This window comes from Fopius arisanus, unplaced genomic scaffold (genome assembly GCF_000806365.1).
Source record: "Fopius arisanus strain USDA-PBARC FA_bdor unplaced genomic scaffold, ASM80636v1 scaffold00005, whole genome shotgun sequence".
In the NCBI taxonomy this organism is placed as follows: Eukaryota; Metazoa; Arthropoda; class Insecta; order Hymenoptera; family Braconidae; genus Fopius; species Fopius arisanus.
In genome coordinates, this window is record NW_011887744.1 from 2,030,737 (window position 1) to 2,057,728 (window position 26,992).

At 36.9% G+C, this 26,992-nt stretch overlaps 1 protein-coding gene and 2 non-coding genes across 4 annotated transcripts in view; 1 reads left to right on the forward strand and 2 right to left on the reverse strand.

The window, feature by feature from the left end:
• Positions 1-17,130, reverse strand: part of Lim3 (Lim3 homeobox protein) — a 33,934-nt gene extending 16,804 nt beyond the window's left edge. The window contains exons 1-2 of one of the 2 annotated variants that reach the window (XM_011315995.1): positions 15,404-17,130; positions 7,549-7,587 (exon numbers count right to left, since the gene is read on the reverse strand). In XM_011315995.1, the coding sequence (XP_011314297.1) occupies positions 7,549-7,587; positions 15,404-15,653 (289 nt within the window). In that variant the 5' untranslated portion in view covers positions 15,654-17,130. The remainder of the gene's footprint in view (positions 1-7,548; positions 7,588-15,403) is intronic. The other variant, XM_011315996.1, reaches the window with a different exon arrangement.
• A 582-nt stretch (positions 17,131-17,712) lies between these two features.
• TRNAT-AGU (transfer RNA threonine (anticodon AGU)) lies at positions 17,713-17,786 on the forward strand. Its single transcript has one exon. It is a non-coding gene; the product is annotated as a tRNA-Thr (tRNA).
• Positions 17,787-20,874: 3,088 nt separating this feature from the next.
• On the reverse strand, positions 20,875-20,946 carry TRNAC-GCA (transfer RNA cysteine (anticodon GCA)). The gene has a single exon. It is a non-coding gene; the product is annotated as a tRNA-Cys (tRNA).
• Between the last annotated feature and the right edge of the window lie 6,046 nt (positions 20,947-26,992).

Consider the following 26,992-nt stretch of genomic DNA (forward strand, 5'->3'; position numbering starts at 1 on the left):
GGTGCTTTACTTTGTCATTAAATCAGAAGGACCAGAGCCAGAAATAATATCCACTGGAAGTGAAATCGTTAATTAATTATGAGAAACATTCATTTCACTCCCAAAATATGCAATTAGTCACTCGTATCCCATTCCAACGCGAGTGTTCCATTATTTTTCCCCATTTCGATGCAGTGAAAATATTGCTATTAACGTCATGTAATCAACTATAATGCCAACTCACTGGCAACATTCACGTATTTACGTCACGCATATATACGTGAATATATACAGGGCGAAACGCTAATGACGTCCCCGGGGAATTTGACGACGGGAATGGTAATCCAGGACGAGTGTTTGCGTATTACACCGACGTTATGCACCAGTCGAGTCCAATAAAAGTCGTAAAAAATATTTTTACCCCCCTTTTCTTTCCTTTTTTCCCGTTTAATTGGAAGTGGAGAGGAGAGATGAGAAAAATGTTGGGTAGTATTAAATTAAAAAGTGGGTGGGAAAGAAAATTTTGTGGTTGAGGTTTGTTGAAAAGTTGGGCAAGTTTTGCGAGTATCTCGGTTCAATTATGACAGCCATAAAGTTTGCATAATCAAGCTGGCTAGGGTGGAGGTAGAGGATCCCTCTTATATCGCTCCTGTGGATGAATCGTTAAAGTTAATCAGACCATCCTCGGCTATTAATACGTACCTCGTTTATGTTTGAGTTGTGTGGAAGGCACTTTTTATGAGGTGGTATTATGGGGTGGATTTATTTTCAGGAGTAATAATCATTCATTCCAACGCATTCTTGAGAAATTGTGAAATGCATCAAGTTGCGATTCAATAAAAATCCATGTTGAAAAATTGAATGGAACTTTTTCTTAAGTTTGGATTAAACGCAGGTAAATATGCCGTCTCGAACGTTCGTTGTTCAATAAATGATTAAAAAATTATAAAACGCAGAAACGACTTTTTTACGTCAATTTCACCGTCAGTTTGCCGGAGAAATGACGAAACACGTGAATATTGCGAAATAATTCTTTCTAGTTACTCCAAGAGTTGATAGATCCATTGAAAAAATTAAATTTCTATCGTTATCTTTTTTATTATTTTTTTAATCAAAAAATTTTGTTTCTAAGAAAAGATGATTGAACAAAAAAATCTAAAAGTGGGATTCACCCCGAGAAAATTCCCAAAATCTCATCTTTTAATTTCTCCCGGATGCTCTGATAACCCCGTGATAACAGGATATGACAAGTGACATCCAGCCCTTCCTGACGTGACCCTCGACGTAGGGGGAGAAACAAGAAAAAGGAGGGAAGAAAAAAAAACACCCTCTGCACAGTATATCCACCCACGCGCAATAACGCACCCTCGTAATATAGGTACACGCATCCGTTGATTAGAACGTTGAAGGCCAGTGGGTGAGTGAGGGGGTGGTGAGGGGGCGATGGGCTTGTACAAAGTCCCTCATAAAAAAAAAATGGTTTCAAAGAATGAAGAGGAAAAGTATGTGAGGAAACGTATCCCTATAGCTTCTGCGCGTTTACGTGCATTCATAGAATAGTGGATAGGGGGTTGTGGGGGGGAAGGGGTGGGGAAGACATGCTTTGACAATAGTTGACAATAGTTCCCTGATGGGAGAATTGTTCTATGTTCGATACAGCCTCGAAGTCATTAATTTCCCACTTGTTTGGATGGTTTGCAAATCCCCATTTATAATTTTATTGTTAAACAATTGGAGATAAAAAAAATAATCAATGATGGAACGAATCCACGAATTCACGAATCCACGAAATATTAGACGGTTCTATTATTTTAATGGCGAAGACTTTTTATGGTCGGTTGTTTAATTTTAGTTTTGATGTTTGAGAGTGGTGGGTGGAAATGGAGAGTTGGAAATTTTGAAGGTATCTTTTTTTTGATGAAGGGTTTGATGGAATATTTAGTTATTGGGCTCGAATCCACGAATGAAAAGTACTGGATTATTTGTACCGTGTCACCTGCTCGCGTGCTTGATTTATTTAAGTGATAACATGACTCTCTGGAGCGTCCGCACGTGTTATAATCGATCGCACCTCCACTCCGGTAGTGTCCATTGTGTAACAAACCGCCGAAGAGGCACTCAGGTGTAATTATTATAATGCGAGGTAATTTATGATTTATTGACTGATCAAACGCTATCTTTTTGATAATTGTGAATGAACATACTGCGACGAGTGTTCGGTCACGCTCTATATCGAGAATAAAAAATAAATACTTTGACATTATTTTTGATGTTCCTCAGGTAAGAGTCTTCACAGCTCGATTACTCCAAATTCTAGTATGCAAAAAAAAAAAAAATTGTCAACATGGTTCAGTAATATGACGAATAGTAATTATTCCCGATATTCGAATCGGTCAAGGGTGACATTAATTTTTTAATTCAAACTCATTGATTGTTTAATAAATGCAATGAAAAATATGTTTATATCTTGACGATCGCGCATCTGCCCTTATTTCTTGTGGGGGGGTGAATCACTTGGTGTCTGCTCCATATTATGGCTTCCGCACGTATTCTATACTTGTCTGCACGCGGGTGTTCCGGGATATTGCGCTCCCCGTTTGTTGAGCCTTCACGGTCAGCTGAAAGTACTCATACTTCACTCATACTTCACTCACACTTTTCACCTACCACGGAATGCCATAAGGCCCCCCAACGCCTCACTGTAATTAGTGCCCTGAATAACAACAACCATCGATTGCAATATTTAAATCAGAATTTACCAGTGGTTGTCTCCAAGTGAAAATACTATCTACATTTATCTAATCCAGAAATCGAAATTTTGCGAAACGAAAAGCCATTGCGAAACAGATTTTCGAAGCAGATATATATGCGAAATCGAGCGCAAAATGAAATTATAATATTTAAACACAAAAAACATAAATAATTCATCATATTGTCCCTAAAAATCAATAAAATAATCAATTAATTTGAAAGGACAAACGTTTCGTGTGGAAAAAAAATATATTCGGCTCTCCGCAAATCTCCCGAGACCGAGATATGAATTTTATTTATCCTCCAACCAACCCCTTTGTACCATGTATTTATCCTTACTTTCCACTGCTGTTTGATCTTATTATTTAACTCTCAATTTAAACACTTGAAGGCTGTTTGTGTACCAAGTGAAATCCCCGGAGATCCTGAGGGACATGACAATGAAATAAAATATTGTCAACTTTTGAAAAATTCCGAATTCGCGAATTTTTCGTATCACGATGTGCGAATCTGTCGTCTCAAGTGGTGGAATGTTGGTGGATGAGGTGGATGGGGTGGAAGGGGTGGAAGGGCCGGATGGGGTGAATGAGGTGTCCTGGAGATGGTAGACCTCGAAAAATCCGTAGTACCTATAAACTTGATTCGTTAACCACGTTATCCGCATAGGGCGAGCATGAGCCTAACCAAACATTGACATGCTCGATCATTCGAATCCCTCACGGCACCAGTCATCTATACAAGACCGCTGGATATACGGTATATGATAGTATATACGTGTATATACCGGTAGACAGTCGTCGTTCGCCATCTGGCCACAGTAGGGGAGCCCTCGAGGGTTAGAAATTGAAATGAAAACAGGGGTTGAGGGGAAAAGAATGCGCATGTTGAAGCTTGTCACGGAAAAGGGGTGCCAATGAGGGCTATTAGGCCCCGATATGTTTTCCTGTTCTGCCCAGATTTCTGACTATTTAACTTTTTTACAAAAAATCTTTTTTTTTACATCTCATACTCTCCCTCAAGAACTATTACAACTATTATCAAGAACTATTACAAATTATAAACAACTAGTGTTTCGCGCCCGTTTTGCCGGCCTATAATTAAACGGAAGCATTAATGCGAAAAAAAATATTTAATATTTATTATATAATAATATATTCAACGTAGTCTTCATCAAATAAAAGTACCCAACGAATACATTCAGTCAATAAAATTTCAACCAAAAATACTGAGCCTCTGAAATAATTCTTTAACGATTCCGCAAAATTTTTCGAAATAATTTTTTCGCCGCGGAATTACAGAATAGGTACGTCATTTTTAAATATTTTTTTTATTAAATATTTTTTTCTCGCATTTCTCTCATGGAGTTCTCATAATATTGGATTATTATGTTATTATATTATTACCGGATAGAATAATTTATTTCCACTGAGATATCGATGAAAAATGGATTTCCGCGGGATTCCATCATTTACAATGAATAAATAGAAGTGTTTAAAATTTTTTTTTTAAACCCAAGTCTTTTTTTTTGTGCATCATATTTTTTTCAAGCGAAGATGCAACGTCACAACATATATCTACTCTCCATTAGCATCATTCACGATAAACCAGAAGCCTATGAAATTCTCTATTGATAGGAACCATTGATACGAACAAAAAACTACGCATGCATCCATGGCTTATCATCGAAGAATCATGGGGATGATACATTGAAAGGAAATTTGTACCGGGAAGTCCCACAGTTGCGGCCATTGTAATAAAGATGATGTGAGTCCATTGTCCCATTTTGCCAGGATTAATCAGTCCGTCATGGTTTTATTAATATCCAGCACCTGATCAAATAGAAAAATCAAAAAAGCAAATGAAAATTCCCAATGGGACATGAATCGAAAAATTTCTCTTCTCCTATTTTTGTTATTCCAGCACGTAATTGCGTGTTTATATCGATTCAATATTCCAGATTAAAATTCATTCCGATTATAGCAACAATACAACATAATCTTTTAGTGGTAGATGGTCGCGTGGCGACTCGTGTCCACCGGATGTCACTAGTTTGTTCAATAGTGCAGTAAATTCGTGTCCTTTCCTCTTCATCTCGCCATTCAACCGAGATATGGGCGTCTCCACTCTTTTCTTCTCCAACAGATTCATGAGAAACAAATTTTTGTTTTATTCTGTTTAAGTTTGGGCGTGTTGTGTACTTCATTCAAGAAACCGGCATTATATTTATTTTATATTAATTTTTTTAATTCTAACTAAAAAAAAATCATTTTCATTAATTTTCGTTTCCTCAATTTTATTTATCGGACACATTTTTGATAGTGAAATGCTAGTGACATTAAATGACGGTCTTCAACAACAAAGTGTGGATTAAAATTGAAAAAAAAAAGTGAGTAGAGGCCCCCAAATTAAATCCACAGCGTCATAAATTCCGACACGCCATTAGATCCACAAGCATATGAGAACTGGGTCAGGGGATGCAACCGTAAAGTCATTGACGTGTTACCATAAATCCCATGTTGACTTTATGAAGACCCAGGAGTGGCCGTTGGCTATTGTCACTATTCACCCGACCACTATTTTCCAACAAAATAGGTATCCGAGAGGTCACCTGGACAACACCCAACAGAAAACCTGAATGTATCAAGGTCATCCATGCATCATCATCATCCATGCAGCATCACCAAAGAGAACTGAATAAAAATTCATGTAGACAAACTCCAGATAGCTCTCCAAGATAAAAGAAAGAGCGAGAGAAAAGGGTACAATAAATAAATCAAGAGCTCTCAATTCTTCATGGTCAAACAAACCCACAATTGGTGGTGATACGAAGAGGACATAGCTGGATGAATTATATCACAGCTTGGAGAAAAACCATTGACCAGAAATGCTTGGACAAGCCGAATCATAACGGGTGAGATAAAGTGGAATGAATCGTCGGCTAGAGAGAAAGTAAAGAAAAAATATATAAATGGAAAGGGAGGAGGCAAGTGAGAGAGATGGCAATTGTAATTATCTTAATGGAGTTGTGGACAGTGAGAGAGTGGAGAGCTATCGATTTTGCGGAGTAAGCTCTTGTGGCTACGACCACACATAATTTTTTAAAATATCCCAACAATTCACTTGTCAATATTCCAACAGGATCAATAATCGTACGACTCAATTTTTTCCAGATCAAATCATACAGAAAATATAAAATTATGTCATCAATCGTAATTACCCCGATGAGTTTATTTTTATTAATCATTATTTAAAGTACTTGCATCCAGTACTCTAGGATTAGGAGTCCCAAAATAATTTGTTGCAATGATAAAAATATTATGCATTAACTTTCCAGAAGTAAATCGGCGTATAAATATCTCGATAAGACATGCCAATGTCATATAAATTATTCAGTTGGTAAATCAACTTGACAAATAAATTATTTTCTCATTATTTCTGCAGATTTCATTGCAAATTCCATTTGAATTATTATTTTTGGGGGCGTGCGGAGTGGATCGTGCTAAGCTGACAAATCGTGGGTACTTCGTGGGGTATACAACACGCCCACAGGTCTTGTATGCAACTGTAAGTGAAGACGAAAAAGCCGCTGGAATGAACAATCCACTCATCAGTACCCCACGTGCTGGGGCACGTGTCAGAGCGTGCCAGAACAACTGGTGCCCCCCCAAGTCCCTTTTAGCGCCATGTGACCCCATATTCCACTGATGGTTTATGGACATTTGTAACTATCGGGTGGACCAGTGAATTTTTCGTTTATTCTTCAAATCTTGTTAAAAGAACATATATTAAAGCTTCATTTGAATCTCTATTGTATTTTTTGGTCAGGGATTGAATTTATGAGAGCTGTTCATTCTCCCTCTAGGGCGATTTTTTCCAATTATTTGGCAAGAGTTATTGCACATGGAATTTCATGTAGAAATCACTACTGCAATGTTGGAAAATTGCATTTGAAATTCCAAGTTTAAAAATACGTTCTTGAATAATCAATATAAATCTACTGAGTTTAATTGAAATTAATTCACTCATATAGTGGAAAATTCCGACGACTTTGTGATTAAAATTGACAGTAATTTTTAGATAAAAATTAATAAGTAGCAGGTGGGGGAGAATGGTTTATAGATCGTATATTAAACCTTCATTTGCCTCTCTATTGTATTTTTTCTAAAAGGGAATACATGAACACTTCAGCTTCATCCCGAATTTTAGGGAGAATGTTGAATTATTTGACAGTAGTTATTGTATCTAAAATTTTTGGGTAGAAGTAATTTTGTAATCAACACAATCAACGCTATTCATTGAATTGCGAGAGTACAAAAAAATCCCCGTCTGCTCCATAACGATTTTTCCACTTAAATATCACGTGATGCTTTTCCTAGTGATTAATTCCTTCGACCTTAATGCAAATGGAATATGCGATTGTATCAGATAGAGTTGTTTCTTTAAAAGACTTTAGCAGGATGAAAGTGAAATGACCCGCATGGTGTGTAAAGTACCATCGAAAGTAGATGCTACAATAAACAGCTCAAAAAGTATAATACTCGTAATGGGCTATCGTACAAAGGCTTTTGGCTCAAGAGATACGTGACCAACTGGCACAGGACAGCCTTTGCAGGATAGGTAAGTCCTTGGCGACTAGACATATGGGTATTAAAGATCTGAAAGTCATTTCGGACTCTCACAAGTGCCACTCGATTTTTTCTACCACCCAGCCAGATAGTTTCAATCAAAATTCACTCATCGATCGGTTGGAAGTGAAAAATAAATAAAAAATTGTATCGCAATAACATAGAAATAAATAAAAACAAAAAAAGAACTCACGTTTACTCTGGAGAGGAGAGTGTGTCTCACATTTCTGTTCTAAAACAAAAAAATAAATAAATAAAACGTGAAAGATTTGGAGTGTTATTAAAGAAAAAGCTGAGCTATACGCAAATGTGTAGATTGATTTTTTTTTTGGTTACCAGATGAATTCGCAGAATAAATACGGAGTATATAAGACGAATAAAAATTTTTTGAAATTACTTTCCGTCATGGAATCTCCGGTGAATAAAACTAATGACAATAATTAATAAGAATCGGTAAAATTCAGTATATTGATATGTTTTTTTTTAAGACAAAAAGCCCGGCAAAATGGCGGGCGATAAAAAGGGGTGAATAAAAAAATTCCACAGATCAAATACCGTACGTTAAAAAACGTGAGAATGAAATGATATTGACGCATGCAATGCAAACAAGAGCGACTAAAATCACGATAGACTAAACTGCGTTTAGTTCCCATCAAGAGTCACTTAATCCATCTGCAAACGCGTTCAGTTACAAGTAACAATGTGGCTTTTGCTTTAGGCAACCTCGGGGCCCACCTCTCCACAATCCACAAACTATTGAACTGTGGTATATACTGATTATGCGCTATACATGATTATGTTACGTAAACAGGAGCCGTACGTATGACCACACGTGCACGTCAAAGTGAAGTGGTAGACGTGTTTCGATATAGTTTCGAGTTGAAAAACACGCCCCATTCCATTTTCCAGTTGGTGGCTAGACGGATCAGGCATCCCCTAGCAAAACAACCAACTCACCCTCACCAACTCTCATTCACTCTGTATGTCGCGGAATATGCGTTTCACCCTACGGCCAGTTCTCACGTGAATCGACCGCTTGTGTTTTTACGTTTTGGATTACCGTACGACTTGCATCGTACAACTTGTCCCGTAACGCATGCTTCATTCAGCAATCAATTATATTTTTGCGAAGTATACAGAATGGACACGAGAGGAATCCCCTTTTCAAAAATTCAGTGCAACGTTTTCTCGAGCATGTTTTTTTGCCGCTGATATACAGCACTGTAACGAGTACATAATAATAATATGTAATAATAGTATGCATATTGGTTTTAATTTTCAATTATTTTATAATTAATTTTTTAGGGGATTTGAATTCGGAGGAAAATCCCTTCAGATCTATCGAAATTGAAATTGTCCTGTCAAATGTTGAAACACTTATAAAAAAAATTCAATGAGAATTACGTAAAAGTTCTGTAATTCGCAAGCCAGAAGGTGCAATAAACATTACGGAACGCATCATAAAAAGTCCGCAACTGCTGCGTATTTATGTCCGGGTGATTCGTACTTTTTACTGGATATTCCCTCGTTTTACTGAATAGGAATCGTAATATTTTGTTTTTACAATGAACCCAGATTGAGTTCAATTAACTGAATTTTTTAGTGACATGAATATTTCATAAATTAATTTCATTTTCGATTATATAATAATAGCAACAAAATCGCAGTACCGATCATTATGTTCGATTACATTGAATTGTAGGATGACATTCGGTATTGTCAGTTGAGTACTTGAATGCCTGAATTATGCTGACCAAGTAATAAATCCTAAACAATCAATGGATTATTTAAGAAACCGCTGGAATATACACAGATTATATCTAAAACGGACTCCGATGCGGACATGTCATAAAACATTGTAATCAGCTGACGCAATTGCAATAATCAATTGATAAGCGCTTATATCGATGGCTTCATTTAATACGTCGCGGTTTACTTTTTTCATTTTTCGGTAAAGCCTAGAACGAATGGGAATAAAAAATTTAATTCCAACATTTAAATTATACATTACATTTTAAACTGTTTAAAGAAAAAAAAAGAATTTTGAGGAACACCAAAAATAAAAGTGGATATCGAATTAAAAGTCGATTAATATTCCGACAGAAAAAAATAATAATAGAATCATTTTTTTTTTTTAATTAATTAACGTTTGAAATTGAATTTAAAGTGAAAAAAATATTCCGTCGATATTTGTTTCCCCGTCAGCTATTATCGTGGTATATCTCTGGAAGCCGATAATCTATGATAATTATGAGTACACCCCAAACCGATTAATTATAGTTATTATTACATGATGTAATCATTTCGTTTATGAAGAGTAATCAAAATATCTCGTCTTCAAGCCCCCAGATGTCTGATAATTCGCGTCATGGCCATTTCCTACGGATTCGTACACTAGTTCTATTATTTCCTTATTGAATGTTTCTTATTTTTCTTTTCGATCATAGAATCTCTGAATTCTCCCACAGTTTTATTTTTCGGATGAGGATATTAAGTTGAATGAGAAACTGAATGAACGAATGTAAATAAATGTTGTTCATTTTCCATTGATTCTCTATTTATTCCCTCAACGCGGAATTTTGCCGAATCAGACAATAGTATTGCCACTATATCATACCTTTCTCAAGAAATAGTACCAGCAGAGCGAACATTATTGTAATACCAATGAATGATTAATAAATATTTGAATAAAAATAATGGGACGGCTCAAGCGAAATTTCTGGAGATTTGCGCGAAAATTTAATATCAGTGAAAAAAATTTCTTAATTAATAATTCCAACGAATTTCTCCACATCCACTGGTCAAAATTGATTAACTATTAATTCTCCGGGAAGCAATTAATTAGGAATACTTTTTGACGTCAATGTCTCGTTTTCTCTTTCGGCTTCAGAAATTTAATCGCAGTTGTTCTCCCCTATTTAATTTCAGTTACAGTAAGACTGATAATTGTAAACCAAAATACAACAGAAACTCCGAGTAATTCTTGTTCGCTGGTGGACTTTCCTCGAGGCCGATTTCTCCGTTTCGATAGATAATAACTAACTCGATTTTTTCAAATTGCACAGACATAACCAGATCGACAACGAGAGAAAAAAAAAATTCAGTCTTTTATCTACTGTCAAACGTCAATGCTACCTTGAACCCCACACGTCAGACAAGAATCATTCTTCCTTTATCCGTCACTCTTTCTGTTTCATCACGTATTTCTTCTCAGAAAATCAAAGTCGATGCATTCATCGACTGCTAATCGGTCGTCATAAGTTGATTTTCTGAAACTCAGGGGTTTATCCCTCCCCCTCTTCCCTTCGACTTTTATCAAAATTATTTCTCAACTTTGGACGCTTCAGACGTTTAAAGAAGCACTTGAGGCCTCTTAATCTTATCGAAGAAACCGATTTCTCAAGACGGTGTAGTCGCTCGGATTTTCTAACTCTTTAAAAAAAAACATCCAAATTCAAAATATTTATTTTTATACATGATACATCAAGCAAGAGAAGAAGAACCCTTTTTTACACACCCTCTCCCCCTCAAGAATTCCCTTTTTCTCCCCATTCCTGAAAATCGTATTAAATTCTATGTAAAATTCCAAGTAAAAAAGCTCAAAATAAAAAAAAATCATCATGGCGAACGAAAAAACTTACACTAATTTCCAAATTTGTAGTTTTAAGAAGAAATAAAAAATTTAGTGACAGTTTTTGATGCAAATTTAATTCAAACTCATTCAAATGAGAATTCACACGATTTTGTGACTGAAATTTCAAAAAAATTTCAACAGTGTATATATTACTCTCACGGATATTATGTACTCACGATCTGGAAGAAGCGTAAACAACGCGAATTCGGGTGATGGACGGAAAAAAAATTTGATCGATCGGGGTAAATGAGGTACAACAGGAAGTTGACACTGTGAAAATTCTTCGCACGGAAAAATAATAAAAAACAGTTTAGATAATACGATAATACCCAGGGGTTATCCTGCTGTGGTAATGTGATATTCCCGCAGTTAGACGCGTGCTGCGTCTCCCTCTAGATACACTTGGTTATTTTTTCCACGAGTGCCCAATGAGAGGTTCTCTCGATTCACTGTTTGAGGACACAAAATTTCAACCCCTGAGAACCTTTTTAATTTTTGTGGCCATTCATTTTGAGTCATTCAGTGGGAAAGACTCTTACCCCATTTTCGGATCTCCTATTTTTACTCTCCTCAATTTTCCTCCATCGACCAATTGTCATTCCATTTTTTCCATTACTTTGTTTTCAATATTTTTAATAAAATCTTACGTTCATAATTCCACTCAGAATAATCGATAATCGATAATAACAATCGTTGTTTTGATTTGCGGAATAATTTTCAAGGATTGCGTATTGAATGAAAAGGAGAATTCCGGAGATATCTTTGAGATATCGTGTTTTGAATGAATTCAATCACAACGGAAAACTTCTGGCTCGACGGCGCATAATTATTGATTTAACTTTTACAGTAATTATTGCAAAAATTGAATTTTTCTAATTGGATTCATATGAAGGTTAACGCAATTGCGTGAAGAAGAAATATAAACCGAAATTTAACAAGAAAAATTTTCCCAGTGTTGAAAAATTTGAGCGCCTTTCTTCATTCATTAAATAAACCATTAAAGAAATTTCTGTCTACGAGGAAAGGATTTTCTTTTCCTTGAAAGCTGGTTTGACCAACCCCCACCGAAATAAAATAACAATTGATCATCACTTCCATACCCAATTAATTCCAATAAAACCACCATAAATATCGATAACTGTTTCCGTTAGTTCGACTCCTCATATCTCGAGAACGATCTGAAAACGTCAAGTATAGGGGCTGTACGTGAAAGAAATAAAAATGGCGGTATTTCAACCCCTAGTGTAGAAGTTGACAAAAAGAGATCCCCTTTCTCTAAGCGAAGAGGGAAAAAAATATATATATCTTCCTCGAAAGTTTCATCTTGGGCGTTTCTGCCTTGTATCCCCCATCCGCCATTTTCTTTTCCACCCTCGTCTGCACTTGGCCACCCTTCGTACTCAGCCAACCCCCTTCCTTCCATAAAACCCAGCTTCTGCCTCGATCCTAACCATTTGTGACATGACTTTTTTTTTTTTCTTCCCTCTGATCTCTTCACAATTTTTTCTCCTTATCTTCACATAAATATAAATAAACAAATGGTGGGGAGATTAAGCAGTGGACATCCGTGTAACCTTACCCAACGATGAGGGGAAATCAGTTCCGATACTCTAATCACTGGAGGTTTGGGCCTTTGTGGTATATCGTGACGCTTTTTGCGTCGTGGTCAAGTCTTATCACCTCGAAAGGTCCGTTTCGTACGAATTCTTCGGTGTACAAAAATCATGAGTTGCAATCGGAATAATCCGAAGGTCATGGTGATAAATTGATAAGGGCGTTCGTCCAGACAATGTCGTGAATTGATTTGTTATATAAATTCATACGTTTTTGCATTCCTGTCTTTAAATCAGCTACAAACCGAAAAAATAGAAGACCCTATTTTTTTCATTTGGGTTTAGATTTTTTTTTCATTTCCAATTGCCTTTTGCATTTCTTGACTTCCTTATGCAAATTATGGAATATATTGAGAATAATCTATATCCAACATTTCACGGCTTAAGTTGGAGGAATGATATAATTCTTGATCATAAAGAAATAATTAAATAATAAATACAGAAATAACATTTTTTAATGAAAAAAAATATTTCACAAAAGCAAATGACTCCTCCGTAGTATAATAATAATAATTTTCCGAGTGTGTGCGAAAAGGCGAATCCTCATTTTTCCATGGGCTTTCGCAATTCGAATACCGAAAAATATTTTTTCCCCCCATTACCTCAGCTTCGTGTTTTGGGTCTTAAACGCATCCCCATTTATATATCGTGCTCGAAGCAATATCGTATTGATTGCAGGGTGGCCGTGCCCCCAGCGAAACACATTACATGATTAAACCAGCCCCAACACGGACTATGAGGCTAGCACGTTAGGCCCTCAGCCTTTTTCCAGCACTTATCGTATTAAAATATCCGTCCACGGTACACGACATTTTTTTTTAAAAACAAAAAATACCCCCATTCATTTAGCAAATCGATGCCACATCTTCTCCGAAAATGTGAAAATGTGTCAATCCCTTGGGCATTTTTTATTCATTCACCTTTTACTAAAAATAAAAGGAAAAACAAGATAATTTTATTCGGAAAGTCCATTTCATTTGTCCCACGCCCTTTGAGTGTTTTCCTCGTTTCTCTTTGGTATGGTGCCGACTCTCTTTCGATGTCGGTTTATTTCGATTCCAAACGAAAAGAGGAGAGAATTCAAACAGCGGTGAACCGCGAGACTTTTTTTTTATATCCGAATGCACCACACGACTAAATTCCATGCTCTCATTTATATATCGGCTCCGATCGATATTTTTGCTCCTAAACTATTTCGCGGGAGATCTCTCCACGATCCAACGGATATATATCAATGTTTTTAGGGACCACACCGTTCCATGACCAAATGAATTCCATATTGGTGGATATTTATTTTTCCTTCTCATTTTTTTTATCCATCGTCTTTTCAGGGATTCGTTTTCGATTATATAATAATTATTCCCTGTGTTTCTTGCGACGAGAATTCATTATTTTCTCATTAAAAATTCATCGATTTATATTTTACAAAGATGTGGATCGGGGAATGCATTGAATATTAATGTTAAAATGGAATTGTTGTATTATATTACTTTATTGGAATTAATGAACCAATGAAGGAAGCGGCAATTTTTCAAAATGATTCCATGAATTAACTCAGGAATTATTTCTGCTAATGTTAATTTATAAATGAAAACCCAAAGGATTTTTAAAAATTTCAGTAGATCATACGCGAGTTGTTATTAAATTTTTCACTTGACGTGAATATTTTTTTAATTTCCCAGAAATTTTATGAAGAATCTACAAGTCTCTAGAGTAGAATATAATAGGAACTCCATTTTTTACGTGAATTTTCTCCCCAACTGCGAAACGAAAAGAGAAAAATTATTGTACCGAGACAGTAATAACAATTTCTCATCTTGTCTTTGCTAATTGAATAATGTAGATAGGAACAGTGGCATCACGAGTCTTCCGGTCTGTCGTTCTATATCGTATTGTGCATAATTAAACGACGTTTTCGACCTTGCTCCACTCACCGAGATTGAGGGAATGAATAAATCAAATGGACAGGTGAATGTCTGAGATTTTCAAGAGGGGTCGTACACCCAATTATCGCAATGTGTCTACGTGTCACTGGAGCTGATAGCCCATCATGAATGCACATGTTTTTCTGGTATAAAAAGCTCCCCCGTCATAATCCCCAACGAAATATGTGAGGAACACTTTGACACGTTTTTCAACACAAAATATACGAGTTTATTCCATGTTGGGACTCACGTGCTGGAAGTATATGCAACGCAGTATAAGTCGTAACCTGCATTATGTACGAGTGGCAATCTGTTGCACATATACACGGATAAACAGAAAATAGCCCATGGAATTGCTCGGTTGTAAGGCGGAATGGGAGTGCGCAGATTTTTCATTTTTTCGGCTATGCCTCCATTTACTACAAATTATTTACTTATCAGACATCTGCGGTGATGTGATAAGCCCTGATTACTAATATCAGTACGTACGACTATTCCAGGAATTTTTTTTTTTATTTCAGAATTTATGTAAAAATTCTAGATCGATATCAAAAAAATTGGAGTAGAATTTATATTACGGGAATTTTTCAAAAATTACAAGCTTCCGGTTGTAAAAATTCGAATGTTAATAATTCGGTGGGAATTTTCATTTTTATCATCAAACCGAAGTTTTCAAGTGTGGAATTCCCGGAAACTGAAATTCCAGCGGATGATTGCCTAATTTTTACAGATTAATTGTTACTGGAATAATTATCAAGGATAAAAATGAAAAATCAAGGGAACAATTATTAAAATGCGACGGATATGATCATCAGTCAAAATATCCTGACTATTTAATCGACAATGAAAATAAAAAAAGACAAATTACGAACTTACCCTCAAAATTTTTATTCCTCGCTAGTAAGGCAAGCAGGACATCAGGGTTGGCAGGTGCATCACCAATTTCCGAAGGATCATGGTGAGCTGCTGGAATAGGTGTTCCAAGTGTTGGTATACCAGTGGCTGGTGGACGGGGCATGATAACGGACCCACTTGTCAATTGTGGCAGAGATGTCAGAGCGGTGGATGGATGAAGGGAATTGTGGACTGGTGGAGCATTTAGTGATGGTTGTACCGCTGCTGACATTGACAGGTCAACACCACCGAGTAACACCGGTCTGCAGCCACCGCCACTCGACACCGCCGGGAGGATTCCTCCACCCCCCGGCAGTGGTGCATACGGCAAATACAGCTCCAGTCTAACTGTCACCAACTCAAATGTCTTCCCCACAAACCCTCACCAAAATCTCAGAAAAGAAAAAGCACTGTTTTCACAATGTGAAAGTCAACAGTCAACTGACAAAATTGTCTATCTTGAAGATCAATCACTAAAGTTTAACTCGGAGTAATGGCTAAATTTTGTCCAGCCAACGTCTTCACTGAGTCACTCACCCACTCTCGAGTTACACTTGATTGACTGTTGAAATGTTTGTAAACAGAATACGTAAAATTCTTCGTACTTCCTAAGCACAACTCAATAACAATTTTTTCCTGCTTTTCCTTGTCATCATTGAAGACCTCCCGAACTCGGAAAACATGCCATCAGCGTGCATTCGTGGTAATTATTTTCAATAACTTGGAGATTTAATATTCACGTGAGAATGAATCGAAGATTTATTGATGAATTTGATTAATTTGCCAGTCGACGATGATGAGGAATAGCCGACGGTATGGAGTGGGCAGCGTCCGAAGGGGCCCACTGCCAGCGGGACACTCGTCACACAACGTAAAGTCCCCCAGATCCGACGGATCGTTTTTCCTTATCAGAGCTGCACTCGGCTACAAGTTTATCTCGACCATAACCTTGGTTATGGCCACGGCCCAATGAACTTCTTCACACGGTCCTTCAATTTTTCTTCTCTCGTTGATCCATTCCGCTATTTTCCAGGGCTCGTTGCTGTTTTATTTTTGAAAAATTGGATAACTTCACTGGGACACGTGGGGATTGGGGGATGCACTCCACCTCGGCGATGGTCGACGATGCATTTGAGCGATCGTTGAGTTCCTCAAGCTCTTCAACAGCAAGTGAAACCTTAGCGATTGGTTTTTACACGGATGACAATGTAAATCCATAGCCATGGACCGATGATGTAAATCTTAGGAGTCCTTTTCGTGTATAATACGTTGGTTCTTGTTGATGGTGAAACACGAGTGGAAAGAAAGATAGAGGATAAAGATTTTTGAGGTGAGTAGCTGGGGACCCGCCAGCTGGTATGAAAAAGTCACTGGGATTGACTTAGTCGTCGCTCCTTTTGCGGATTCTCTTTCGTAGCCGCGCCAGGAGACCGCCGGCACGTAAGAAAGAAGCCCGGATTCCGTGACTTGGACCTTGTCGATACACGATCGGAACCATTCGCCTTTTCTTCTTTATTTTTTACTCCTTCACGTTCCTTTATTTCTCCACATTTGTAAAAAAATTATTTCCAACATTCGCCCGAATTTTCAGCATCTACCGATCGGCGATGGTATGTTTAGTTTAAGTTTTTATTATTTTTACTTGAAATTTTGTCGAGTGACGTTTCTCAGGTGTCTCGACGGTGTATCTGACGGAAGGTGCGATTTGATTAGCGGATGCCGGGGAACTATGGCCGGATATCCACTGGGTACGGAGGCACTCGGCAGGAGCGTCCCGCTGATAAACAGAGAGCAATGCCGACAAGCAAGTGAGATAGTTAGGTATCCCCTACCTCGCAGAATCGCACAACCCTGTGAGCAACCATTTCCACAATCTCCATTTCCAGGGTTGGTGGTGCGGGCGGGGGATGGTGGAGGGTTGTTCCAACCCTCCGAGGTACACGCACGCGCAACATCACTCTCTGCGCCCCTTTGGGGGTGTAATTCATAAGGGTGATGGAATCAAACGACTGGTTCTTTGAGTTTTGCGGATTAATGTTGAGGCATTTTTGAAAATTTCAGAAATTACTTCCAATAAGAAAATGTGAATCACCATAAGGGCAGATGGACATTTTCACAATTTTTTTTAATTTGCTTGCCTATTTTACCGACAACGGGTAATTGACGGAATTATTCGGTGGAATTAAGCGATTCTGGTGGTTTAATATTATTTGTGTGGGAATATCGAATGTGATCGTGAGGATTGAAGTGGTATAGCTCATGTGGATGGTTTTTTTTTGGCACAGCAGGTCGGCGCCGTGGCTTAGTTGGTTAAAGCGCCTGTCTAGTAAACAGGAGATCGGGGGTTCGAATCCCCCCGGGGCCTTGACAAGATCGAAGGATCAATTTTTTTTCTCTTTTTTAATATCAGTTCATGAAGAAAATCACTCTTGCGGTCTATTGACACCAAAGTTTTTCAATAAGAGAGTTATAAGAGTTGCATGTTTAACTCGAATTGTCTATTCAGATATGCAGGGAAAAGGAGTTAATGAAAAGTTTCCTCCGGCGTTTCTTTTGATAAGAGTGTTTCGACAAGTTGGAAGAACTTCGTCTGTGGTTCACTAATCTAACCTGAGAGTTGGCAATGTAAATATTTTATTCGCGATTGGGAAGGCAAATTTTTTGATCAAGAGGAATATTTAAAAATTGAAGGTGGAGATGGATTGAAAATACTGCGGATAATTTCGTTATTTTGCAATCATTCTGAGTGTCGAATAATATCAATTTTGCATCAAAAATAGATAACTCCGGGAGCATAAATTGCATTTTTGCAAATTAATTTTGGAGCATGATTAAAATTTTATAATTTGCATTCCAGTAATTGCAGTTGCAATAATGCGAGGTAATCAACGTAATGAATTTTATTTTCAGCTACTGTTCAATCATCTTCAATTGGATCTATCGAGCTTGGAATTATTATCATTATAATCAAATAAATAAGCAAAAACACGTTATTGAATGATCTAGGCAAACCAATTAGTTGGTTAAGCGAGCAAACCCCTATAAAATTCAATTGTCTTCATCCCATGCGTCTCCCGCGTTTCAACCACCCTTATATTTTCATCCCTCTTCAGTTACGGTTCTGTTGGCTATTAGGGTGTCAATTAAATTAGATCATCAGCCGTCAGAGGGGGTTCACTTGACTGGTAAAACGCTGTTACTTTGTATTTATTTGCTACTCAAGCAAGTTTTGTAAACACAAAATTACTTTATCCTACCAATTAATATCCGATCAATGAAAATCTGAGAGTATATATAAATGGTACCACTTGGGAGAACCAAAATTCGATAGTCACCGAAACTCTGGCTTTTTGGTTCCTTCAAAAACCGTTTTTTTTCTTTTTACTACTATTTAAAATATTTTTGTTATTATTATTTAAAATACTCCTAGTAGTGAATGTTCCACATAAAATTGATACGTGAGGGTACCTCGGATGATAGTTGGAGAACTGGTGATTTATTTGACTGCCAACTCATCTGTATCTCCGAGTTGATTAAAACCAAAAGGCCAGATCTCATTTTCAATCCTATTCGCATGAGTTGTTCTGAATTCTGGAAGAGTCAGGTCGATGGTCGAACTCCCCCTTCTGGAACCCCCATACGCCATGAATCGAAATGATCGCCTCAGTCCGATCATTGCTAACGATAATGGTGGATTAGCCGGGCATCTACCATCTGGCATTCAAACTTGCTCTATATCGTTATACCTACCCTCGACTCTTACATCCAAATTTCAATAGACGGCTTTGACTTTAATGCTCTGACAATCCCGGCACTTACAGTTCGCATACACCCTATCTACTTTATGATCATTATACATTCATCATTATTATTTAAATTTCCAATCGACGATTTTTTTATTTTTATCAGGGGGACCGTATCAAATGGAGCACAACATTTGCGATGATTGAATCATGATCTAGAAACTAATTGGAGGAGTGCGGGGTGGATGTTTTTATTTAAATTATCGAATGTCTTTATCAAATGACAGTTTAGCGACGTAATAAATATCGGATGAGAAATCATCGTTGAAATACAGTCAATTAGAATTTCAAATCGATTCGGTGATTATTATTATTGCTGATAATTTTTTTATTACCGATTTCGTGTATTATTCAGGTTTTTTAAATAATTCTTGGAGAAACGCATTTGATTTAAATCAATGGAAAAAGTGACACAGAAATTCATTTGAAACTAATCCTAAAAAAATCCTATTTTTGAGAATAATTCAAATAGTATCCACAATTCGAAGTTAATAATCAATCAGTATTTTAAATGGACCAAAAAATAACTGTTCAATTAAGTGCAAGTGGAACTGACACTTGTTAACCATCTCCAATGTGAAGAAAAATAAAATAGCAATGATTCGATGAAAAATATTGGACAAGACAAATAAATGCGAACAACACGAAAAGGCAGAAAGTCGTCTGTGACCCATTTCATAGTGAAATGGTTGAAATGTATGAGGCCAGTTGTCGTAGGATTGAGGCAATTGAAAGTTCTTAACACAGGGGATATACATTTAATTTGGCGAGTGGCCAATTGGCGCGATCGACTTCAGCACACAAACGAAAATCCCCCATAGAAGTATTTTCACGGATTTACAGAATATTTAGTAGGGTTTATGGCTTTAACGTTTGGTTGTGTCGCAGGTGGCTGACACTTGCGTGATTCATATCCTCTGTGGTCTCCACCAGAGCGATGTGGATTAGTCTATGATCCACCCCGTATGCGGTTCTCTCCCTTCAGCATTATATTCTTTACACATATACTTGGGCTCCTTACTCACCACCCAGAATTATTCGATTTTCTGGTAAGCCACAGCTGGCGAAGGAGAATATGTGGCGCTCACTTTGAGGACCGCTTAAATTATTAAGGGCTTATCACATGTCAATTGTGACTTATCGCTGAGGAAGAGGAAATTGTTTTTATTCTCCGGATTGGCAAACTCTTGCTCTGCGTTCCACTGAAAACCATAATTTCTTCCAATTCGAAAATATTTTTCCTACAATTGCTATTCAATGTCATTGCCCCGCAAATGATCGAAAGAATTAAATATATTTGCCTTTACTACAGCTCCCCTTCCAATTTCTCAAAGTCCAATTTAAACACTTGTCATCTATCCTGTTTGCAGTACCAATAAGTCCAATTCCACGAATTGTTCGCGTGATAATAGGCTGCCGGGAATACACTTGTATAATTATTGCTCTACAAGTGCGAAGCCTTTCACGAGAATATCATGCTGTGCTTCGGCCTCATTTCACACTTCCCAACAGGGAAAAAGTGCTCGTGAAACCTTCAAGTCCACAACAGATGAATCGACAATATGAAAAAAATGTAAAAAGATCACATGCTATTGAGGGTTGATAATGTCTCGTTTCAATTAATTATGATTCCGAGAAAAAAAAAAGGGAAGGGAGCACCCGGGTTTGAACCGGGGACCTCTCGATCTGCAGTCGAATGCTCTACCACTGAGCTATACTCCCATTTACGTCTAATAATCCTTCAACTTCTCTTTGATTCATCAGAATCGAGAGAATTTTTCCTCTCTACACATGCAAATACTAATTTCACCCGATCAATTTTCATATTTTGTAAAACAGATAATTTGTTACAGTTTTTTTTTCAATATCGAAGAGATAATGAAAGATAATTGCGTGATGAAATGCTTAGTGGGATGACTAGTCATTGAGTTATTTATTGATTGCATGGAATATTTACTCCATATTTTTTTTAATAAAAAATAATTATCAGTGCATTATTATTAAATAATAAGGAAAAAATCAGGAAAAATGGGGGCTTGGTATGTAAATATTGGGAATTAAATGAAATTTGACTAGCCACTGGATGATCGAATTAGTTTGCAGTATGACTGGGTGGGTTTTGATTTTCACTTGGTGTTTGCAGAATCGACGTACCAAACTCAAACACCCATAGTCATGGAAAGATAAATACTGAACATCAGCGTAAACTCCTCACAGAGAGCATCAAATATGAGACATACGCAGAATGTGAGACTATTTTTCTCTTTCAATGCAATATAAAATTTCTAAAAAATCATCTTCAATAGCATTACCCGAAGGATTTGAGAAATGTGAAGAATTTATTTGTCAAATTTTCATCCGCGACTCGTTGAACAAAAAATATAAAAATAAAAAATCCCAATGATTCCGAATGGAATGAATTATCATCATATTCTCCAGCCGAGTTGACACAGAAAATAATTCCACCAGAATTATCCGCTTCATTTGACACGATAAGGTATAAAATTTTACGAGTACATATTTCTAACATGGTCCATTTGACTTGAAAAAATTTCACTCACTCCCCAACCCCGTGACGATATTTCAAGTGAAAACATCGCGAGAGAGAGTGCAGAAAAAAAAAAAATTCAACGTATTATGACAAATGTGCGACTGGTGACTGGAATAACAGTACACCGAAGTGTGTATGTGTGCGATGATTGTCCAAAGTGGGACAAAAAAAGAGCTGGACTCTGTTGTCAGACAAATAGCCGAGGAACTCATACCTCCTGCCATGCCGTATTCGACGACAGGTACGATAATATACTACGGACCACCTAGTGACTTCATGACTTCGCCATATGCCACCGTGACTAAGGCCCACATGGCTCCCAATAATTTATACAATAATGTATTGTTATGGACAAACCTACACAACTTTATACACACTCCAAACAACAAGTGGTCAATGCCCAATCCCTTATTTATTTAAACAATTCAAAAAAACCTGAATTATCCAGAATTTTGCCAAGAGTTCACACAGAGAAATGCAAGTCCAAATGTAAATGGTCATGCTCATAAAAAAGATATACATGTAAATAATTATGTGGAAAATTATATATAAGTATTACATATTATTGTAGGTGACATAGTTAATTGATATATTAATGAGATCGAGATGGACATGTTTAGAAAAATTTTGTGAATTTATTTGAAGTATTTGGAGTATTTTTGTTTTAATTTGCTTCCGAACTTAAGGAAGACTTTGAAATTAATTGTAATTACTCAGCTAATAAAAAAGAAGATAATTGTTTAGTGGTTAATTTTTCAGTCCAAACCAGAAAGGAGATATCAGAGGGAGTATTTACAGTGGACAGGTCGAGAATATTATTTTAGGGGTGAGTATTGGGGCGGACGGATGTTAACAGACAACAGACACATCGTGAGGATACCACCCCATCCCGACATATCAAAGATCATGCAATTAATCAACGTAAACAGAGCTCAATCGAACAAAAGGGTCCCTTTTTATTGCCCCCCACCTCGACTCCCTTCAGCCCCCCTCTGGAACTGCCTTCTGTCAATAAATAAATCGTGTTTAGTGGAGAATCTCTCACACCCCTCCAATTTTCTCTTTTTTTTTTCATCCCGATAAATAACAAGTTCTTTCGATTATAAACCCAAAATCTTGATGGGACAGATATTGCAGTAATTGGATTATCGAATTAAAGTAATGGACTCTGACTTTTATTATTTATTATCGCAAGAAATGATTTCCAGTCCCTTAAACGATTTTTTCTTTACAATTATCATATATCCGTATAAAAATTTCAAAAAATTAATGAAACATTTTTTTATTTTCGAGAGGAGGAGTTAATTTTTTACTGATCATTGATCACAGCCATGAAATATTTAAAAATTTACGGGATGCAAATGCTGTGATAGTTATACATGCGTCCGGAACGCAGCCGCGGAAAATTGACAGACCGACAGACGAATCATTTGTTATACCCTCGTTCGCCCATCTGGGGAGAAGCCAAAAAAAAAAAAAATGAAAAATAGAAAAAAAAAAGTGCGCTATTCCCCGACCGGTCCTTGCTTTCCATTCCTGTCGCGAATTAATCCATCAAAACACACCCACTGTACACCAGCGGAACACCCCCGCATCCTTCATCCCTTTTTACAACAGCTTCCTAAATACATGGGAGAGAAAAAAAATGCGTGCATCAGTACGAAAGCTTGTCAAGCCATTAGATTATTTCGGCCCAATGAAATTGGACGGGAGTCTCCGGAGACTCCTGGTCATACTGATTTACGCCATTTTTCCACCATAATTCATTATTGCTACAATCATCCAATTTGTCGAGTTAATGCACATGCAAAATCATAAATTCAACTCCACATCATTGCATGATGCATAAAATTTGTCATTTATTAAAAACATTTATAACCACGCATTAATTTTTTGCAATCATTTAAATTGGGTTCGAGTCGGATCAATGAACAATTCAAATACGAATTTTCAGTGAATCCCATTTTTTTTCGATTGTACAAAGCAGATATTAAAGATGGATTTTTTCTTTCGAATATTTCATTGGGCGAAGAGAAATCAATTTTAAGTCTAGGTTGGTCACAGAAAAAATTGATGAAGACTCATTATTCGCTTGCTTCCTCCAAAAATCTTCAACGAAGAACTTATTCGTAAATTAAAGGGAAACCAGAGTACCTATTCTGGGGCAGTTATGACCTGCAGGTAGACATTTAGGGTGCGAGGAACTACTGGGGTTTTAAGTGTCAGGGTAAGTAAAACGATTCACCTAACGGTTCAAATGTGCTATTAAAAATTCGACTGAGGGTGAGAATCAAGAGCCCAACTTCTGCAATAGTAATCACTGGAAATTGACACCCGATAAATTAATATTACAGAGAATTTAGCATGACGACAAATACATCATTGAATTATCCTCCCATTTTATCAATACATTATTTCATTCCTCGAACCGAAAAAAAAAAAAAAAATGAAGTTACGCTTTTAAAATAATCACTGGATGTAAAATGCTCGTCAATGCTATTCAATTGCAATATCAATAAAAATATTAATTAATGTCAATCCATAAATTATGGTGTGTAATTAATTGTATAATTTAATAAATGATAAAAACTCCAGAATAAAATTAAAGTTTCTCATTCTACGCAGTTTTAAATGAACAGTTCGGGTTAGGATGGAATAAAGATGTTTTCTTATAATTTTAATTATAAGACATGGTAATTAAAATTCTCGTAAGAATCAGATATTCTGTTTTAATTATATTACGACCCAGCTAATAGCCGGGTACACAAAAAATTGAGTATAGACTCATCAATTGTTCCCCTCCACGGAAATCTTTAGTAAAAGGCGAAAGATTTATACGTGTATTGAAGGGAAACCAGAGTAACTAGACCCTGGCTTAGGCCCATTCTTATGCCTTTCATCCTGAAATAGCCCTGGCAGAAAGAATTCACCACCTGGTGTTGCCCCTCTGCACTACAAATTCCCTTGAACCAAAAGTTCCCGCGCGATTCCGACAGGCAATCGTACATTTACCTCTCATTAATCACATCTCCACATGGTACATTCAATATCATCCCAAATTCCCGATAATTCACAATCAATCCACAATAATTCAATCAACAAGAAGTCCATTTCTCGGGTTCATTTCCGGTATTCTGTACCTGGGATCTCCAACACCTGCATTTTCCAATACCATTAATTATTGAATCTATGTCATCGCGATTAATCTCATTAAGTAATTAAGCAGCATCCGCAGGTGAATAACGAGTCGTCACTATGACACGCTAACCCGTGTATTTCTCCTCACATTCATAAAACCCTTTCCTCAATTATTGCAAGTGAAATTCATTCAGGGATCCGTAAGTACCTGTCGGTCGGTCTTTCTACGTCTCGCCATAGTTTCCCATTCGTTTGACTGCTAATTTATTTACAAGATAATTTTTTTTTTCATAATTTTCTCTGAGTGAAAAAAAATATTCATCTTCGTGTATCGTTCCAACACAACCGTATTTCACGGAGATATTCACTGTGCGTGCGAACATAGGATCAATATAAACGATGACATAGCGAGAGCTCATCTTTAAGCGCCGCCCCCACGTGCCTTAAACAACCAATGGACGTGCACACTTCGTTGTCCTCTGACCAATGGTGAAGCTGCATTGATTTTTCGCGCGCATTCTCCCTTTTTTTCCAAAAGTGAATTTCTTCGTAGCTATACGCTGGCGGGAGGGCAAAGAAGTATAACCCGTGGGAGAGTTGGAGAATCGATGAGGATGAGGCACGGAGGGGTAAATGGAAATATCCCCCTTCACCCCCCTCAGCACCACTATCAACTCCCACATGCTTTCGCCTCCTCCAGTGCTGTTATCGGTCCTCCCTGTATTTTTTTTTCCATCTGTAGATCGAGAAATTCACTGATGAGGAAAGGAGAAACCCGGTGGCCAGCTATTTCACCTCCGGGGAATGCGTGAACGCATGCGGATCATTTTGTCGGGATATAGAATGAGCAAAGATTCAGTGGACCATCTGATGATTTTTTTTTTCGCGATTAGCATGCTTTTTTCAGGGCAGACGGAAGCGTTTTCGGCGTTTCATCATTAATGGCAGATTTAGCGACGTGGAACGGCGATAGATTTTTTTCGTTTCGGTTTATGAGTCGACGTGATCCGGAAATAAGAAGCTTGACGTGACTTGACTGTAATTATGTAATATTCAATATAATTATATCCGTACTGGTGTCGTAAATGAAGTGCGTTAAATGATCGCTTGGGTAATCTCTTCGAAAATGTTTCTCGAAAATCCAGAAAGTTAATTGCGTGTTTACAAATATAATTGTATATAATAATAATAATATTCAATTATTATTTTATATGTAGAAAAAAAAAATACATTTAAACTAGTGGAACCATGACAATTCGATGTAATTGAAATTTATGCCATGAAAAACAATTCAGACTAGGAAGCTAGGATGTAGGTGTATTTTATAGCAGATATGTTCAGCAATCTTAACATCAAACGGAAAATGTAATTTAGACATGTTGAAAATTCTCTAGCAAGATCACAGTGGGTCGAGTTAAATCCATGCTATTTCACCAATGGTTATAAACCTGCATACACCCAAGCGTTGATGAATTGGTAATGAGTACTATGTCCGTTAATTTTCCACGATTCACATAGAGAATTGGTTAGAAATCGTATAACAGTGGTTATTCTTCTTTTCCGTGATAATTCCGAGCCCGAAGGGTTTGCATTGCCCATCTGATATAACTGAAACAGCTTTGATCTTTTAATTTCCAGTTTTAACGAGTAACGAAATAGGATAAAAAAAAAACCGAGACACTTTGTGCAAATATAAATTACCTCATAATTGTTTCTATCGTCTTTAATGTGGTGGTATTTTTTTTAATGATTGCAAAAAATGAAAATTGTTGGCAACTGTGAATGTGTCTATAATCAATGTCCAATTTATAAGTTGAGACCTTGGCAGAAAATAATAATCACAATTGCCTTTTACTCGTGAAGAACTGTCTTGTACGAGACAATGTATGAGACTGGAAAAGTTGAAATGTTAATGAGCCCGCCATAAAATAAATGATTAAATGAATTTTTTTCTTCCGTAGAAGTATAATATTTTTATCCCTGAAATTTTAATCTTGGAAATCACACGCTCTGGGATGGATTATGCTATAAAAATAACAAAGCACTTTGACGTCGGGGTCTTATGACGGAATCGTCATT